The following is an 18053-nucleotide window of genomic DNA, read 5'->3' on the forward strand; positions in this document are numbered from 1 at the left end:
TTTATATTCAAAAAAGTAAGATTTGTCTACTCTATTGAGCACCTTTTACTTCTTCCTGTTAGTGTTTCCTGCTAATGAAAGCTGATTTTTTTCTACTTAACAGTGATTCTTTTTTTTTTTTTAAAGATATCTATGTTTTACCCATTGGTTGTTTTTATTTATTTATTTATTTATAATTACATGGGCAGGCACCGGGAAACGAACCCGGGTCCTCGGACATGGCAGGCAAGCATTCTTACCTGCTGAGCCACCGTGGCCCGCCCAACAGTGATTCTTAAGTACAGATTGGATTTATAATCACTGTTCCAGATCACTGAATTTACCTTTTTTATGCAAACACAAAAGAGCCATAATCAGGAAGGTTGCCACAAGAGATATAGGAAAGACTATAAATTAACTTTCTGGGGGCATGCTCTGTGTACATCTTTTGTACCTTTGGGCTTTTAAAGTAGGCTACTCTTCAAGTGTTTAGTTTTTTCTGGTGGTGTATGTTGGGAGAACGTGGGAAGATCATTCCTCTCTTGTGAATGTATGCTATAGGGGTTACTTACTAAATGGTGACTGAATCTGAGCTCCTAAAAAATTAAAGCCTCGATACTCATTTGTTCCACTTTAGGTACTTCATCAGTTTGTGAGACATGAGTCTGAAGTAGCTAGCAGTTTGGTTCTTGAAAGATGTAAGTAGCTTGTAAAATTCCCAATTTTAAAATATGTTATTTATATTAATGTGCTAATACTCTTAAGTGTGACACAGAAGAGGCATACTTATTGGGTTATTGGGTTAGAAACTGTTAATCATCATGCCTTGGATTCATATTTGCTCTCTAAATCCTGGCCTTGCTTCATAAGGTTACAGAAACTTAGCATAAATTGGACCTTTCCTTCATCAATTACTACTCACTTGTGTCGCTTTCCTACCATAAGAAATTCCTTGAATCATATATGGCAATCTAACTCTTCTATGGTTATGAACTGTTAGGCAAGATAGTGATAGTTTATGAAAACTATCATTTCACAGATATATTTATTGTCCCTTGTATTTATAAAGATTTTCAGGTGTTAGATTTGTTCTTTTAACCATACAAGTAGTATTTTTAAAAAGTTTTTTACAACAGAATTTAAGATAAAGAGCTTACACTGTTCTGTGACACTACTTTCTCTAGGAATAATTTCTTGCCAACATGTCCTTTCCCTCCCAGCCTCCTTTTATTCTAAACCTTTCAATTTATTTTCTGATCTTCTAGAACTTTGGCTTTGCTTAGTGCAGAGATTGATATTGAAATGGTATTTGTAGCTATTCCTATTCTTCATATTTCTCAAAATCTCAAGTGTTGGGTCCTCAAACTCATTTTATCTCCACATTGCATTTCAGCTCTAAATCGTGTGCAGTTACTTGGGCGAGTGGGTCAGGACCCTGTCATGAGACAGGTGGAAGGAAAAAATCCAGTCACGATATTTTCCCTAGCAACAAATGAGATGTGGCGGTCAGGGGAAAGTGAAGTATACCAAATGGGTGAGTATTAAAGACTGGGATTTTAACTTTACATTTGTTGCAAATTGTCTGATCAGAGATAAGCTATTCTTTTAGAAAGTGCCTTCCTTCTTTAATTCCATTCTGATCTCTTAGAAATTGTGACATTTGCTTTACCTGGGCATGTTATCTGTTGGTATTTGTTTTATTTGCTGGCATTTGTAATGACAATTCCTTTTCTTGTGATTTAGGTGATGTCAGTCAAAAGACAACATGGCACAGGATATCAGTATTCCGGCCAGGCCTCAGAGATGTAGCATATCAGTATGTGAAAAAGGGGTAAGTTTAGGAAGGAGGGCTCTTACAGATGAATGGTTTAACGAACTAACAACAAATGTTCTCATGTCAAGGATTTGGTTATCCTTGAGTATTACTTTTCTGTCTTAATTCAAGAGATATTTATTAGGTACATAATACTATATGCAAGGCACATTGACGTGTGCTGTGACTAATTCAAAGGTGTATAAAAGATAGCCTTGGCCTTTTAAGAATTTGTCTTTTCTGACAAACAACGTGTGTATGTATATAAATAGAAGCAAGTGAAGCTTCTAGAAAGCAAAATGAATTAAGTGCCGTTTGAATTAGGTGCTTTTAGAAGCTCTGTTATCACCGTTGCTAGGAATCCTAAGGGTGGTGTCTTGCTTCTTGGCATGCACATGATGTTTTTAGCAGAGAATCTGGAATGTTTGAAGCCTTAACACACTGAGTTATTATGGTAATATTCACATTTTATGTTTGATAATTTTCTGTAGACTTAGTAGTTCCCATTTGGGATACTTGGATTGGTTATGTATAAAAAGTATCTTTTCCAAACCCACAGAAGGGCAAAAGAGTATGTTTAATTATAATGAATATGTTTATGTACTTGTTTTATAGAAATAAAATATTTTGTGAAAAATAATTTCAACAGTGACTAAAATTTCTTTCTCTTCAATTGCTGTATACCTTTTCTTTGTATGTATTTGCTTTGCCCTTTGTGTATATGTACATGTGTATGTATATGTATACACAAACACATAGGAACAGTTTATTCAGTTTGATTTGGTGATTGATGAATTTGTGTGTGTGTGTGTGTATGTATATTTTGGTATCTATCATTTCACTGGCTTTGTCTCCTTTCTATATTTTTTGGTCATGGTGAACTCTGAAAACTCATACCATTATAGTCATTTTTACCCGCTGAAATTGTAGGTATGGGTTGTCTTCTAGTTCAGCCTTCTAGATAGTGCAGAAACAGTCTTAGCAATTCACTTTGAGTGATATATGAAGCTGAAAGCCTGCATTTTGAATTCTAATAATCTAAGTTCCTTGAAAATAAGGTCATGATCTTTACTATAAAAAAAATCAATAAATCAAAAAACCAGTATGTCTGTTAGGGTGTCCAAAGTCAAAGGTAAAGGAAAACGATACATTGGAAATTATTCCTAGATGTTTAAAGGATGCTGCTAGATTGGCTACTAGGTTCCAACCTCATTGTCTTAAGGTACTTTTAAAAAAATTTTTGCTTAAGAGTTTGAATATTTTTTCTCTTCTTTTTAAAACATCCATAAGGACTACAATAAACTCAAGGATAAAAATATTGTCCTTTTTACCTAAATTTAGCAAGTCTGTTTCTACATTGTTTCTATACTGTATAATTCTTAACTTTGAGAAGTCGTTAAAAAATGTGGTTATATGTGATTACGTATTTCATCCTTATTCATTATCTCTCCTGACCTTATTTGTAAAGTATATTACAATTTCCAGACTAAAAACTGTAAATTTTGTATATGTCAGGTCACGAATTTATGTGGAAGGAAAAATAGACTATGGTGAATACACAGATAAAAATAATGTGAGACGACAGGCAACAACAATCATAGCTGGTAAGGGGCTTTTGTGATATTAGCCATTCTTTTCTTCTCCTTTCCTTCCTTAAAAGCTTGACTGCATTATAAGTGACTTTAATTGGAGCTGTGAATACTGATATTTATGAGGTTGTGAGGCAACTAACAAGAAGAATTCTATGAGTGTGGTTTGTGGGTTTCTAAGAGTATCTACATTTATCTATTTCATTAGACTTACACTAATGTGAGGCATTAGAAGTTTGTGTCTATTTATTCAGACCCTCTGAGGTACTTAACATAGTAATTTTATGTGTGTGTGTGGGGTATAATTTCTATTTGTTTAAACAAAAAAACAAAACCACAAAAAAGATGGACACATAAGGCTTAAAGAAAGTTGCAGAGATACCCCTTAGAAAAGAATTTTTGAGCTTTTGGAATTTCTGTAAGAATTTTGAAACCAATGTACTGCTTTGGACATCTTAAGTTCCTAGATAATGAAAGGATGCTGCTAGATTGCTACTAGGGTCCATCTTCATTGTCTTAAGGTACTGTTTAAAAAATTTTTGCTTTTAAGTCGACATTAAAGGATTTTTCAGTGTGAAAGTATCATATCTGAAATGTATTAATGGAATCTAAATATAACAATTTGATACCATCATCTTTTAAAAGAATATATGAACATCTTTTTCTTTTAAATTTTAAAGTCATTTTAAATTTTCATAACATCCATAGTTTTATAATTTATGTAACTTTCTGGTAAAAAATTTAATAATTAAAAGAAAAACTACCTCAAACCACACAACCAAAAAGTGCATTAAATGAAATATGGGTGGATTAAGGGTGAACGACTGAAGGAAATATCTGTTTCTTGGATTAGATAGTCTTCCCAAACTTTATTCTATTTATATCATTCATTCATCCATTTATCCATTATCCACTTCGGTATGCTGGTCCATAACTGTCTTGAGAGGTTTGAGGGAGAATAGTAAGGAACATGGATTTTATTTCAAGTTTGTTGGGAAGCCATTTAAGCAGTATGTGTCATGATTTGGTTTACATTAGAAAAAAAATCACTGTAGCAATGGTGTGACTATTCTACTGAGGGGTACAAGTGTGCAGAAAGGGAGATCATCATCCATCATGCTATTACAAAAAAGGAGGCAAGTAACCACAAGAGTGTTGGTGAGTGTGGTCTCCATGAGGGGTGGTGAGAAGATTTGGGGTAGATACGAAGACTGGTAGGGTTGGATTTTGGTGCTGTAGGGAATACAGGAATCAAGTATGGCTCACGGAATTTGACATAGGCAACTGGATAGAAGGTGGTATTTTTTTCTGAATAGAGAAAGACTTGAGAAGGAACATATTTGCAGGAACCGAAAGTTCTGTTTTGAACAAGTTTTGTTTGAGAAGCCTGTTAGAAAACATATGGGCTAATAGAAATATGAGCCTTGGGTTAAGGAGGAACATAAGAAGAACATAAGGAAGAAGCCAGCATGTCTAAGAAGATAATATGAGCTGCAAGGAGATGACAGTGTCCTGGAAGCTAATTGAATAAAACATTTCAAGAAGAATTGAGGGAACAAATGTGTCAAATGCTGCTAAGAAATGGATTCTGTGAAGAGGGTGTGATCTTCTGTTAAAAGGGCGGGCTGAGTTTTTTCACATTCTCATTTACATTCAGAACTTTCTCAAGCTTCTAGGAAGACAGTGATATCCTGATGCTTTCCCTTCTGTGTAGCCTAAGCTTCCTCTGAACCTGGTGGCCACAGACAGCAAGGGCCAGTAGGAAGCTGTATTGTCTCAGAAGTCATGCAGTGTCTCTACTCTCCCACTGCATTCCATTGGTCAAGACCTTCCCAGGTCTTCCAAGGGTCAAGGGGAGGAAACATCAACCTTACTTCTTAATAGAAGAATGTCAGCTACACATTGTAAGAAGAGCATTGGCAACAAGTATTGTCAGCTGTTTTCTTGGATGTGGCAAGTTCACTTCATTATTTTTTTTCAATCTACTCAATTTATTTTAACCTTTGTTCCCCCTATTATCTGTTTATTTTTTATCTGTATTTTTTACTCGTCTGTCCATATTGTAGATAAAAGGAACATCAGACACAAGGTTTTCACAAATTACACTGTCACATTGTAAAAGCTATATCATTATACAGTCATCTTCAAGAAATGTGGTACTGGAACACAGCTGTACAGTTTCAGGTACTTCCCTCCAGCCATTCCAATACGACATAAACTAAAAAGAGATATTTATAAAATGCATAAAAATAACCTCCAGGATAACCTCTTGACTCTGTTTGAAATCTCTCAGCCACTGAAACTTTGTGACCAATTCTTTCCTTTTTCATAAGTTGTTGCTGAAAAGACTTTAACTTTCTTCAAGAAAAGAGAGCAAGAAATATCCCACGTCTTCTAATAAAGTCTGAATTGTTCACCAAGCAACTGTAGCCCAACTTTTAGCTCCATTTATGCCTATCATATATAACCTCTCATGAACATAAGAAGAGTTATTTTATATATATATATTTTGAGAATTTGTTCCTCTAAAATACATTTGGTGAATGGCATTATAATATGTATGTTTTAAGGAGGAAAGATGAAACCTAAAAAGAAAAAGTTTTTCATGTAATAATACCTATACTTTGGCTTCTTTGCAGATAACATCATATTTCTGAGTGACCAGACAAAAGAGAAGGCATAGAATGGATGATTCTTTGGCCATTGATTGGTACAGTCTTATTTCCAAATCATGTATAGTCTTTGTAGTTTCTAAGGACAAGAATTAAAATATTCTTTTATGTAAAATGAGTGATAATATTTACCCTGATTATTGTTCCCCCTCCTCTTTTGGTGTCATAAAAATTGGTAGTTCATATCTATTATGTATTTACTAGTTGTTTGTTCATTAAGAAATGATTTCTATATATAAATCTACAGAAAAGATTTTCAGGCTTATTTGTCTGTATTATAAAAGAGTAATGATCTCTGAAAGGCACCCTGGTTTTGTTGTACACTTGTGTTATATAAATATTCATTTAGCCACTTAGTATTTATTGAGGAGCACTATTTGTCAGGCAGATAGTTATTCCACTGTTGTAAACTTTGCTTTTCTTACTTGTTTCTTTCATTAGACCCGAAGGTAGGGACTCTATCTTCTCTGTATTCCTGGCACTCTAACCTGTGCTTGGCACAGATTAGGCACTCAGTAAACATTGATAGGTGAGATCCCAATGGGATAATACACTTAGCCCAAATTGAAGGGCTTGCTAGAACAGTGGTTACTGTCTAACTTAAATGGCTTCAGGACTAAGCTATCTTCTAAACATCTTTTGTGTTTTGAACAATTTTACTAGTAGCATTTACTGAACAGTTTACCAGTAGTAAAGATGGAAATGTAGCTAGGGATGAAATAGTTCATCTCTACATGGTGATACAGGGGTTCTGGTTCCACTATTCTCCATCTTTATAAGCCCCTATTCTCTACTTTTTAAAGTCTTTCATCTAGAAGTATTGAGGAAATCTCCTTTGTGCACTAGCAATCTTTGACAGTGCCTTTCTAGGTTAGATAGTATTTCAGGTATGTGGCAGTTTCCTTTATTTTTCCATGTAGTCTCTTGATTTACAGGCAGATCATTGGGTATACACAATCACTTGTATTCTGAGATTCAGAAAATTGCAGAATACTAAAAAATTTACCAATTAAGTTTGTATTAAGTAAACTCAGTTTTTCATCACATCTTTTTCCTTGTAAAGTTTGAATCAGTCCTTTGCAGGTTTGCCTTCTGCTAGTTTAGTGCCGTTTCCCAGAGGTTGAATAGGTTTTCCAGTTCAAATTGCAGAAGTCCTTCATTATATATAGGCCACTCAGCCTCTAGCTTGGCTTCTGTCCCAGACTATATGTTCTGTACCCCAGGCTATTTTTCTTTCCTCTCTTCTGAGAGTATGGTACTAACTGTAGAGTAGGTCATATTTAACAGGTTCAGAATTCACATGCTATGTTCTGGACCTTTTATTTTAATTTTATTTCTTTGTTTATTTTTTAAGTTATTTCCTGTACCTTGAGCAGCTTTACATACTTACAGGGCAGTTTGGTTCAGGAAAAGTGGAGGTCCTTAACTTCATCCTCTCCTAACCCAGCAACATTAGAAAATTGTTGCTTTCTTATCAGCCAATGTTTTTTCTGTAGCTGGACCAGTAATTAGCGTATTAATTCTACTTTCTAAATTCACACAGTAGAAACTGCTTCGTGATACAGTCCTCACTCCATTATGACACATTCCTTACCTTAAGCAAAATTATAAAGTTAATAAAGTTATCTTTTAGGCAACTCTTTATTTCTTCCCTCAGCATAGCCACTTTTATGTTCCTTAAAAGTTGTGACAAATTATGGAGCTAATATTCCTCTTTAAACAGGGTGATAAATTTGTGCTGTGGAAAAATTAGAAGGAATTAAACAGCTTAATTACCAACCCCAAATAATTTTTTCTGAGTTCCCAGAAAACTGAGTCCTGCAGGTTCACTGTAAGCCAAAGGTCTCTTTGCCAAATTCTTTCTCCTGCTGATATTGCCTTTTATTGCTACGTCTCTGAAAGTCTAGGTGGCTTAGAGAGCAAGTACATACGTAGTGTTGACTCTTCAACATATGTATGATATTGGCAGACCAAAGTAAAATCAGACCTGCTTCAGGGTAAACTCTGCCCTCCTCTCCCAGGCAGCCCCATTTGCCCAGAAACTTTTTACTGCTTCCAACCTGGTTTAGCCACAGAGTGTACTTGGGGAATCTGACAGCAGTAAGAGAGTGCAGGGGTCTTCTAGTCCCAGGTTTTCACCTCTGCATTTTTCTTTATCATATTGTTGTGGTGTCAGGAAACAAACCTGCATAAAGCTGTCCTGCCGTTTTGATTTTGAGTGCCCATGTTAAATGGCAAGATGAGTATGGTACATGGAAAAATAGGAAAAGAGATATCAAACAGCACATATGTTGTTATTTCATTCTTGAAAAAGAAGTTGTGATTAATGTAAGCATATGCTTAGAAACATCTGGAAGGAAAAACCTCAGAATTTTGCAGTATCTCTGGATAATGTAATTATTGGTGATATTCTGTAATTCTTTATACTTCTGTATATTTAAATTTTTGTTAGCATTTAACATATATTACTTTTTGTGTGTGTTATTTATGGTGGGGGTCACGTTTCATTATTTTTCCATGTGAGTATCCCGTTATTATAGTACCATTTGTTGAATTTTTGTTTGTTTTGTCTTGTTTTTGGGAAATGCATTGGTCAAGAATTGAACCCAGATCTCCTGCATGGCAGGCGAGAATTCTACCACTAAACTCCCTTGTACCCCCTAGTATATATTTTATAATAAGAAAGAAGAAAAATAAAATAAAGCTGTTTTCATTTTGGGAAAAAAATCTTTCCACTATTTCCAAGCCAGACTTACTCTGCTCATTCAGTATTGTAGGTGATTAAGCTAATCTTTCATATATATTTCCCTGTCATCTTCATCTCAGTGTCTCATGCTTGGACACTTTCCTTACCTTTTACTATATGCACAACTGAGGATGACAGACATTAAAGGCCAACCTATGTGAGATCTGCTGTTTGATGCCAATACTGTATTTTTGAGAGTCATCCATTTCTTGAAAATCCCTGGAATATTTAGTAATTGTGCAAAGACATCAAAGGCATATTTCTGAGTCTGTTTTGAGGATAGAAATAACTATTTTTTTGGGAGTTACTTGTTATTGCTCACTCGGTTATAGCTTCAGGAGGCTGTTAGGAGATATTAATGGTAGTTTCTGTTTGTTCTCAAAAGAGATGATGAGATTCTTGAAGTAGGTTGTTGTCTTATTCCAACTACCCTCTCCTCCTTTGTCCAGCTCACATTCACACAGCGACATTATAGGACCTTATAAATGTGTTTGGCTGGATTGAACTGAAGCATTAACATGGAAATGAGGGCAGGATTAGTTAACTCATTTTTCTGTCAGGGTTTGTATTATGCTATGAAGATTGGTGGGAGTAACAGCAAATAAATCATTATGAAAAATAAGAAGAAGCCCTCAAGTTAATGAGTTACAGGGAAATCTCTGAAGATGTAACAATAATCACATGTATTATGGCTGATATGTATTGTGTGCTTACTAGGTGCCAGGTACTAACTAATCTAAGTGCTGGTTATGTGTAGTCTCATTTAACAGTTGCCCTAAGAAGAAGGTACTAATATAAAATCCCCATTTTACAGATGAGGAAACTGAAATTGAGAGAGGTTAAGTAACTTGCAAAGTCTTGTAGCTTATAAGAGGTGTGCCTGGAGTTTGAACTCAGGTATGTGAAGTTTGCATTTGCTTTCTTCTCACTACATGGTTCCAGCTGCTGTCACACTCCTACTGACTCTGCATGCCCACAGCCTCCCACTGCTAAGTTTGAACAGTGTCCATGCAGGGTACATCTGAATCACACTTTCCGATTCTCAGTATGATGATCTTACAGGAAAATAATTCACAGTATTTTCCTCTACAAGGTTATCCTAGCATATTTCTCTCACTTTACTTTTATCAAACAGTGCCTCTCCTGGTTAGACTAAGTTCACAGTGTCTTCTCCTTTGTTTGTTTACTTACTAAGAGTTGAAATTGTTATCAAGGTTATTCAAGAATTTATCGGGTTCATTTTAGAGAATGAGATTTTTGGCAGGCATCTACAGCATTGAAGTCCCTCCTCTAATTTGCATTTGTACCAGTTCGAAAATCTGTAATAGGACTTTAGCAGTGGGGAGCTATATAAAGTTTTAAAAAGATAATGTATATCTTTTTAGGCTTTTGGTCATGTAGCCATAATAATGGTCATGGTGCCACAATAATGAAACTTCTCTTTTTGTCTTTTCTTTGTCCATTTGCTTTCTGCTATGCTTTGAACTTCAGGGACTTGTTTTGCTATATACTTTCACATCTTGACATTTATTGCTTTTTTCTCCCATCTGTCATTTGAAAAAAAAGATGGTTTATAGTGATAGTTTAAAGTTAAGATTTTGCCAGCCTGGATTTGAATCCCTGCTTCTTTACTCACCAATTGGCTGGCTTAGGTAAGTTACTTAACTTTCCCAACCTTCAGTTTTTAATTTTTATTTTCCTGTGAGTAATGGATATAATAGTAGTACCCACTTCATAGTCTTGCTGTGAAGAGCACAAGAAATAATACAATATTTCTTCATACATAGCATGAAGTACTTGAAACAAGTGCTCAGTCCATGTTGGCAACTATTGTCGTAGCTATTTTAAACATGTATCATTCTTTCAGTTACTATGCCCATTTCACCAAGCCTTATGTAATAGAGAACGTAGTAATCTCAAGTTAATTTATTATACTTGACCTTTTTTAAAAAAAATTTTTAAATTCTAGAAATTATTGAGCACACATCCCACTTTGGTGGTGTTTTATAGATGCAATTTTAAATCTTTCATAACTACCTACAATTAGTTTTTTTTTTTTTTTAGTCAAGTCAAGTTAGGTACCTCCTGTATGCCATGTACCTATATAGGTCCTACATATGGGATGACTTTAACAGGATTCCTGCATTGAATTGAAGAAAGTTTAGAATTTCAGATAAGGGTTGAATGGGGAAGATAATAAGCCTATGCAGTTAAATATGGTACAGTGTTAAGAGTATGCTAGCAATGGTAGAAATAAAGCCTTATGGGAGCACAGAAAACAATAGTTAGGTTAGTTTTCAGGAGAGGAAACAGTCAGAGCAAAGATCCAGAAACTTAAAAGTTTATGAGGGAGTAATTTATAAGACATGCTAAGGTGGGTTTGGGCTAAATTGTAAAGGACTTTGAAAGTGTCCAGAGGACTTTAGCAGTGGGGAGCTATATAAAGTTTTAAACAGAGGCATCTCATTGGAATTATGCTTTAGGAAGAGAATAAAGAAGACAGGGTGAATGGTTAGAAGGGGAGAGCTTGGAGGCAGTTTGGAAGCTATTGTAGTAAGTCTTGAAAGAAAGATGAAATCAGCTTAGCAGAGTGGGGATGTAGAGGTGATGTGAAGGGCATTTGGTATTCAGGTTAATTCAACCAGTATTAATTGTGTACCAGTTGTGTGTCAGATCTTGTGCCATGCCTTGCACAGAATTTAGTGTTGGAAGGTATTGATGGTGAGAGAAAAAGCAATGAAGACGACTCAGGGTGTTGCTTGGGCAACTGTGGAAGTAATGTTTTTGAAATTAAGGAAACACAAATATGGGAGTAGATTTGAGATAGGGCAAGATAATGGGTTTAGTTTTGAATGTAGTTTAATTTAGACTTTCTAGCAAATGTTCACCAGACTATTAATTGTATGTGTTTTGAAATCAGAAGAGACGTTAACAGTAGTGACTTTTTTTTTTCCTCCTGGCAAACACATTATAAACAAGTTTTATGAGATAATTTAAAAATCTTTCCAGGATTTCAGCTTTCTGTTGTGGAAAACCATATTGTAACCTTTTATAGTTAGAGAAACCCCTATTTTATTGAGGGCAGCAATGTGCATAGCTAAAAAACTACATTCTATTCTTTGCATTTAGGAGTTGTCAATGGAATATAAGCTTAAGTCATTTGGTGGTGCTTTCAGGAAAATTCCTTAAGATAGAACTCTGTTGGGAGGCTTACCCATTGTACTCCTTCCAACTCTCGTCCTCTGCTTTTTTTGTGTGTGTGAATTGCAGACAAGAGGGTTGAATCTCTATTAGCCATCTTAGACCATGAGGTCTTCATCTTCTGGATGAAAGCTGGAAGCAGCAGGATCTGTTATGACCTTGGAGCCATCATACCAATCCTGGACAGCCTACGTCTGGATTTCTGAGGAAGACACAAATGAACCTCTGCTTTGTTTAAACTACTTATTTGCCTTTGCAGTCAAAACTAGCCCTTACGAATTCACACATTCTTAATCTTTAGCACCATTTATGTGATCAACTCTTTACTTCTTATCTTTCCTCTTATATGACCTTCCACTGCAAATAGAAGTAACCACTGCAAATAGAAGTAAAATATTATTTCTTTTCCCATAGTCCTTCAGGCTTTTACCTATGTCTTGTACATTTGGGCTGGGACATAAAAAGTACCCCAAACCTTAGCAATTAGTCTTATAAAGAGTGGATATAAGCACAGTTTTTCATCAAACACTATTTGATTTTGTTTATAATCTTTAATGAGAGCCCTTAATTAATCCCCCTGTTAAATAAATGAGTACTTGGAACAGAATTAACACCCTTCTGCTTCCCCTGGCAGTATAGCAGCCTAGATGTTCTGGGGTGAGAGGACTACCTACTGCAAAATAAACAGATTTAAGTACGACATAGTTTTTATTACATCATTGTGTAAATGGCAAGTTTTAAAACAAAGTAGTAACTGTAAACAGAGCATTGTGTAGGCAATACATAAGAAAAAGGGGGTTCCCTAATAACAGGTGCTATTCTTGGTATTGTGATTTGGAGACTGTACCTCAAAGCTTGAGAGTTAAAATAACCATGACAGCAAAGCCAGGAAAGGATGATGTAAGAAAAGCAGAAGCATAGATGCAAATTTTGGAAATAAAATACTAACAAACGGTGATACATGAAAAAGGCATCATGATAAATTTGGTTTATCATAGAAATGAAAGGGAAATTAATATTTTTAAAATCTATAAATGTTATGTCTGTACGTCATTTCCAGTAGATGAAGAAAAATTATTTGATAAAATATATCACCTATTAAAAAATTGTAATGTGAGAAAAAAGGGTATGTGTAAAAAGGGTGTGCTGCTAACATTCTTTTTTTTTTTTTTTGGTTTTTATAAAGGGAATTTATTAGGTTACAAGTTTACAGTTCTAGGGCCATAAAAATGTCCAAACTAAAGCATGTAGAAAAAGACATCTTGACTTAAGAGAAGCTGATCTGGGAAGGCATATGGCTGGTATCTGCTGGTCCTTTGGCTTCTGGTTTCAAAAAGCTTCCCTGAGGGTGTTTTCTTTCTGCATCTACAAATGTTTCTCTCTGTGTTGGTTGAGCTTTCTCAAGAATGTTAAAGCTTTCTCAAGTCCTCTTTTTTTTCCTTTTTTTTTTTTTTTTAATTTTTTTATTAATAAAAAAAAGAAAAGAAAGTAACACAACATTTAGAAATCATTCCATTCTACACATGCACTCAGTAATTCTTAGTATCATCACATAGATGTATGATCATCATTTCTTAGTACATTTGCATCGATTTAGGAAAAGAACTAGCAAAACAGCAGAAAAAGATATAGAATGTTAATATAGAGAAGAGAATTAAAATAATAATACTAATAATATATATATATATATAAAAAGGAAAAAGAAAAAAACAAAAACAAAAGATACAAACACACAAACAAACAAACAAAAAACCATATTTCAGGTGCAGCTTCATTCAGTGTTCCAACCTAGTTACATTACACTTAGGTATTATTGTGCTGTCCATTTTTGAGTTTTTGTATCTAGTCCTGTTGCACAGTCTGTATCCCTTCAGCTCCAATTACCCATTATCTTACCCTGTTTCTAACTCCTGCTGGTCTCTGTTACCAATGATATAGTCCAAGCTGATTCTCGAATGTCGGTTCACTTCAGTGGGACCATACAGTATTTGTCCTTTAGTTTTTGGCTAGACTCACTCAGCATAATGTTCTCTAGGTCCATCTATGTTATTACATGCTTCATAAGTTTAGTCTGTCTTAAAGCTGCATAATATTCCATCGTAGGTATACGCCACAGTTTGTTTAGCCACTCGTCTGTTGATGGGCATTTTGGCTGTTTCCATCTCTTTGAAGTTGTAGATAATGCTGCTATAAACACTGGTGTGCAAATGTCCGTCTGTGTCTTTGCCCTTAAGTCCTTTGAGTAGATACCTAGCAGTGGTATTGCTGGGTCGTAATCCATTCTGCCATTCTATGTCTTTTGATTGGGAAATTCAGACCATTAACTTTTAGTGTTATTACTGTTTGGATAATATTTTCCTCTACCATTTTGGCTTTTGTATTATATATATCATATCTGATTTTCCTTCTTTCTACACTTTAGTCCATACCTCTCTCTTCTGTCTTTTCGTATCTGACTCTAGTGCTCCCTTTAGTATTTCTTGCAGAGCTGGTCTCTTGGTCACAAATTCTCTCAGTGACTTTTTGTCTATAAATGTTTTAATTTCTCCTTCATTTTTGAAGGACAATTTTGCTGGATATAGGAGTCTTGGTTGGCAGTTTTTCTCTTTTAGTGATTTAAATATATCATCCCACTGTCTTCTAGCTTCCATGGTTTCTGCTGAGAAATCTACACATAGTCTTATTGGGTTTCCCTTGTATGTGACAGATTGTTTTTCTCTTGCTGCTTTCAAGATCCTCTCTTTCTCTTTGACCTCTGACATTCTAACTAGTAAATGTCTTGGAGAACGCCTATTTGGGTCTATTCTCTTTGGGGTGCGCTGCACTTCTTGGATCTGCAAATTTAGGTCTTTCATAAGAGTTGGGAAATTTTCAGTGATAATTTCTTCCATTAGTTTTTCTCCTCCTTTTCCCTTCTCTTCTCCTTCTGGGACACCCACAACACGTATATTTGTGCGCTTCATATTGTCATTCAGTTCCCTGATTCCCTGCTCAAGTTTTTCCATTCTTTTCCCTATAGTTTCTGTTTCTTTTTGGAATTCAGTTGTTCCATCCTCCAGTTCACTAATTGTAGCTTCTGTCTCTTTAGATCTACCATTGTAGGTATCCATTGTTTTTTCCATTTTTTCTTCTTTGTCCTTCACTCCCACAAGTTCTGTGATTTGTTTTTTCAGATTTTCTATTTCTTCTTTTTGTTCAGCCCATATCTTCTTCATGTCCTCCCTCAATTTATTGATTTGGTTTTTGAAGAGTTTTTCCATTTCTGTTCGTATATTCAGCATTAGTTGTCTCAGCTCCTGTATCTCATTTGAACTATTGGTTTGTTCCTTTGACTGGGCCATATCTTCAATTTTCCGAGCGTCATCCATTATTTTCTGCTGGTGTCTGGGCATTTGATCAGATCTCCCTGGGTGTGGGACCCAGCTGGTTGAAAGGTTTTTCTGTGGAATCTCTGGGCTCTGTTTTTCTTTTTCCTGCCCAGTAGGTGGCGCTCGTGGCGGTCGTTTGTCTGCGGGGCAGTCGGCCCGGGAAACCACGCGTGGAGGCGGGGGTCGCTGGCCGTGGCTTGGGGGAGTGCCGGTCCAAATTGCCCAGCTGGCCCGAGACGCCAAGCGTGACGGGAGGGCCCCGCTATCCAATGTTCCCAGTCAGACCGGGGAGCCACGTGCGTGGAGGGGACCCCAGATGCCAGCCACCCCAGCCGGGAAAACGTGCACCCCTCGGGTATCTCACAGCAGTGGATTCTCCCTACCCGTTCAGCCGTTCCAGAATGGGGTACGCTGTCTTTTTTGGTCTCTGTCGTGACTCCGGGAGCTGTTTTGTATTGTTTCTGTTTCTTTAGTTGCTTTTCTGGAGGAGGAACTAAGACCCGCGCGTCTTACTAAGCCGCCATCTTCTCCGGAAGTCCCCGCTGCTAACATTCTTAAAAGTAGAGGGGAACATTTCTTTCGAAACAGGAATAAGGCAAGAATGCTTGTTACCACTCTGTTTCTTTATCAGCCTGCTTTACTGAGGCCTAGCAAGCACAGTGGGAAAACAAAAGAAATAAAAGTACTAGGACTGGAGAAGAAGAAAGGAAGTTGTCACAAATGTTGGAATTGCATAAAAAACAAAAGAATCTATAGATAAATTGATAATTAAGAGTTGCTGGAAATAGGACCAATATACAAAAGTCAGTTATAACCAACAGCAAAGCAAATAGAATTTTACAAAGATGTCATATCCAAGAGTATCAGAAAATATAAGTAGTTCACACATGCGTGGCCTGAAGGGACAACATTGTAAACCTTGTACTTGTAGACATTAAAAGAAGACAAATGCATTGATACACCAAATAACTTATTGGAAGAATCACTATTGAAAGATGTCAGTTCTCAAATTGACATTATAGATTCAAAATCATTCTAAATCAGAATTCCCAGAAGGCTTTATGATGATCTTGACAAGCTGATTCTGAGGTTGTATTGCTAAGCAATGGTCCAGGAACAGCCAGTGTATTCATGAAAGAGGTAGGGGGGCATGCTATTGCAATTGGCTGGATTTTTTTTTTTTTCAAGTAAAGCTTTAGTGATAAATACACTACTGCTACAAGGAAAAAAAGTGGTGAACAGAAAAGAGTGGTAAAAATTGTTAAAAATAACCTTTGTTTATGAAAAATCACCATGAAAAAAAGACAAGTCACAAACTTGGAGAGAATGTTTGCAATAATGTAGCTGAAATATAACTGTTATCTAGGCTATATAAAGGCCTAAAAGCCAGTGTAGCTGAAATATAACTTACCTAGAATATATAAAGGCCTGAAAGCCAATACGAAAGAAGATAGCAAAGTTGAAAAGGGGCAAGGGATACAGAGGCATTTCAAAGAGAAAGAAATGTAATTGATGTATGAAAAAGTGTATGAAAAAATGGTTGACCTGATTAATAATCAAGGGAACATAAATCAAAATATACAATGAGGTTTCATTTTAAGCTCACCAGATTGGCAAAAATCAACATATTTCATAAAACAACCTTCTAAGGAAGACTGCTGTCAAGGGAATTTTATGCTCTGGAAGTGGGGAGTAAATTGTAAATTGGCACCCCTATTTTGGGAACATTTTGACATTAAGTTATAATATTGAAATTTCACCTCCTTTTTCCACCTGTAAGTTACAAACTCCTGCTCATGTGGTCCAAGAAACATGTCAGAGAGTGTCCACACCAGCCATGTACCTAATAGTACAAAACTGGGAACAATTCAAAGTTTCATTAACAAAAAGATAAGGAAATAGTCACAAAGTGGAATATTACACATCTGTATAAATGAATTAATTACAGCTATCACAGTAACAATTTTAGAAACATAATGTTGCATGAAACAATAATGGTTGTGGACTATTTGTTTAGTATGTTATTTTTATAAAAGTTAGTGTCAAGCAGAAATAAAAAATAAGTTTATGGATAAGCATATATGTGGTTCTGATGTCAACTTGGCCAGGTAATGGTGGTCAGTTGTTTGGTCAGGCAAGCACTTACGTAATTGTTAACTGCAAGGATATTTTGTGGCTGGTTGATAAACCAGAAGGTTGGTTTATTAAATCATCAGTCATGCTGATTACATATACGATCATCTGTGGGCGTGTCTTCCGCAAACAAGGTAATCCAGTCAGCTGGATTTGAGCCGATCAGCTGACGATTTTTAAGGGAGGAGAGAGAATTTTCACTGCTCCTTCAGCCAGTGAGCCTCTCCTGTGGAGTTCCTCTAGATTCTTCATCATAGTTACCAGTCTCATGACCTGCTCTACAGAAAGATTTTGGACTCTTGCATTCCCACGGTTACTTGAGACACTTTTATAAATCTTAAATTTACAGTTATCTCCTATTCTGTTTTTCTAGAAAATCCTGACTAATACATGTGGTAAATTTTGAAAGGGAGGAAATGATATATGCAAAATTTAAGATGAGTTAACTTCGGAGACTTGGGGAAAGCATGGGGTGGGATAGGGGAGAAGCACACAGGTAGAGGCCGTGTTACTGGTGCTGTTGTATTTCTTAAGTTGGATGGTAGGTTGTGG

General features: G+C 35.9%; 1 protein-coding gene across 4 annotated transcripts in view; it reads left to right on the forward strand.

Moving 5' to 3' along the window:
* The window catches only part of SSBP1 (single stranded DNA binding protein 1), a 32436-nt gene that overhangs the window by 3745 nt on the left and 10638 nt on the right, over positions 1–18053 (forward strand). For 2 of the 4 annotated variants that reach the window (XM_077147972.1, XM_077147993.1), the window contains exons 3-7: positions 617–677; positions 1373–1513; positions 1723–1810; positions 3308–3396; positions 6021–12058. In XM_077147972.1, the coding sequence (XP_077004087.1) occupies positions 617–677; positions 1373–1513; positions 1723–1810; positions 3308–3396; positions 6021–6064 (423 nt within the window). In that variant the 3' untranslated portion in view covers positions 6065–12058. The other 2 variants (XM_077147979.1, XM_077147988.1) reach the window with 2 other exon arrangements.

Source organism: Tamandua tetradactyla, chromosome 1 (assembly GCF_023851605.1).
Source record: "Tamandua tetradactyla isolate mTamTet1 chromosome 1, mTamTet1.pri, whole genome shotgun sequence".
NCBI classification, from domain to species: Eukaryota; Metazoa; Chordata; class Mammalia; order Pilosa; family Myrmecophagidae; genus Tamandua; species Tamandua tetradactyla.